This window comes from Austrofundulus limnaeus, unplaced genomic scaffold, assembly GCF_001266775.1.
Source record: "Austrofundulus limnaeus strain Quisiro unplaced genomic scaffold, Austrofundulus_limnaeus-1.0 Scaffold71, whole genome shotgun sequence".
In the NCBI taxonomy this organism is placed as follows: domain Eukaryota; kingdom Metazoa; phylum Chordata; class Actinopteri; order Cyprinodontiformes; family Rivulidae; genus Austrofundulus; species Austrofundulus limnaeus.
The window spans coordinates 632,409-634,487 of record NW_013952473.1 but is presented as its reverse complement, the minus strand read 5'-3'; the positions used below and the strand labels follow the sequence as shown (position 1 = coordinate 634,487).

The window sequence follows — 2,079 nt, the reverse complement described above, 5'->3', positions numbered from 1 at the left end:
ATCCATGATTAGTTGTAACATTAGACTTTATTTTATCAGGCTGAGTCATTTTTGTGTTCCCCTCTCTGTCATGTGGATGGAGGACCTCAGTGACGAGAGGAATATGTAGCGCTGAGCTGGGGCTAATGTTAAAGCTAACAGGCTAATGCTAAAGCTAACAGGCTAAGCTGAGGTTCTTCTTCCATGAAGCAGCTCTGTTGTCCTCCATCCATATGTTATTTACTTCCAAAGACTCTGATGGCCTCACAACACCCTACATATTAGATTTTCCTCTAACCTCCCCATGTATAAAGCTGAAATTAAGACTTTTTGACAAGATTTTCAGTTAGAGGCTGAGTCATTTCTACCTTCTCCTCTCTGTCAACGCTCTCTGGTTTCATTTAAAAGAGTCCCCCCCCCCGGTTTCCCTTCTTCTCTCCTACTCAGAGGTCCAGCTTCATCTTCAAACTGCTAAATTAAAAATTAATAAATAAAAGGCTGCACACATTTCCATCCTGATTAACAGTACCAGCAAAACACTCACATTTTAAGTGGAAAGAGGAGCCATTTAAACGACACGTTAACCAATGCTTTGAACACTTTTTTTATCTCTGCGCCTCTGCTCAGATAAACTCCTGTTTTTAACTGTGGCTTCATTAGACAGAAATCACATGTGCTGGGCTTTAGGCCAAATTTACACTGAAAATAATTACTCAGAGAAAGTACAGGTGTCAACAATATTTTTTTATTATTTTTTTTTAACGATATACGCAGCTGTGCTGCAAATAAAAACTTCAAAGACATTGGTCGGTCCTTTTCTATTGAAGATGCTGAAGGGGGTCTGAAAACTCGCTAAATCTAAGACAGTTTTGCGCGAACCTTAAATTAACCATGCCTGAAAATGGAAATGCTCAGCTTGTGGGGTGAATGCTTGTTTTTTCATCATGTGCTCTCTAGTATATAAGAGCACCACATGGACATGTTATTATAAGTAACTTCATGAATAAGATAATAATGTCATGAAGACTGGCTTTAMTTTATGTCAGTCTTTTTCATACGATACACTGAAAGTATTTAATAACAAAACGCCTGAATTCAATATTGACAGCCTGCATCATTGACTGTGTTCTCTGTGGACTGAAAAAGGCTGAGGAAAAAAAGCCACTTCTAAAGGTCATCTGTGAATACTGTTAAGTGAAAGCCGAAACAAAGTGAATTCCACACAGAGCAAGAAATCGAATTAAGGGCAATTTTGTTTTTGTTCCATGGTGTTCTGGAAAAGCACAAACAGGTTAGAAATTTGAGATTAAACGCTCTCTTTGTCTGTCTTCCTTTGTGCTCGTCTCTCAGAAAGCAGATCTGGCTGTGGCTCCCCTCACCATCACTCTTGTTCGCGAAGAAGTGATCGACTTCTCTAAGCCTTTCATGTCTTTGGGTATTTCCATCATGATCAAGAAGCCCACCAAATCCAAACCGGGCGTGTTTTCCTTCCTGGACCCGCTGGCTTATGAGATTTGGATGTGCATCGTGTTCGCCTACATCGGCGTCAGCGTCGTCCTCTTCCTCGTCAGCCGCTTCAGCCCGTACGAGTGGCACGCCGAGGACTGCGACGAGGCATGCGAGCCACAGACGCCCACGCAGGCAGCGGCCTCCAACGGGGTGCAGCCGAGCCAGACGCCAACGCAGCAGAACACCAACCAGCAGAGTCTGGAACAGACCAACGAGTTTGGCATCTTTAATTCTCTTTGGTTTTCTCTGGGCGCCTTCATGCAGCAGGGCTGCGATATCTCACCACGGTAAGGACTCAAGTGTTAAAGCTTTGCATCTGTAGTCCTCTGAGTCTTCCCCTTTGATTGACGGTACACAGTAACTCTCACTGCTACATGAGTTTACCATTTCTCAGTTGGAAGTTTTTTAATGAGACATTCTTTTTTTTTCTTTTTGCTCAGTCACCTCTAAGATGATTAAATCTACTCTGTGGTAGCAATTTCTGTTCAAAACAATAGAAAAAAATCTTAAAGGGATCCCCGATTAGTTGCAACATTAGACTTTATATGATAAACATATACTTTAACTGTAAAATAAAGACAGTAAAAATAC

The 2,079-nt window shown here is 41.6% G+C and overlaps 1 protein-coding gene across 1 annotated transcript in view; it reads left to right on the top strand.

Annotated features, from left to right (window-relative positions):
- gria1a (glutamate receptor, ionotropic, AMPA 1a) overlaps positions 1-2,079 on the top strand; it is a gene marked incomplete at its 5' end in the record, with an annotated part of 104,120 nt that overhangs the window by 40,906 nt on the left and 61,135 nt on the right. The window contains 1 exon segment of the mRNA XM_014010618.1: positions 1,330-1,775. Coding sequence (XP_013866072.1) covers positions 1,330-1,775 — 446 coding nt within the window.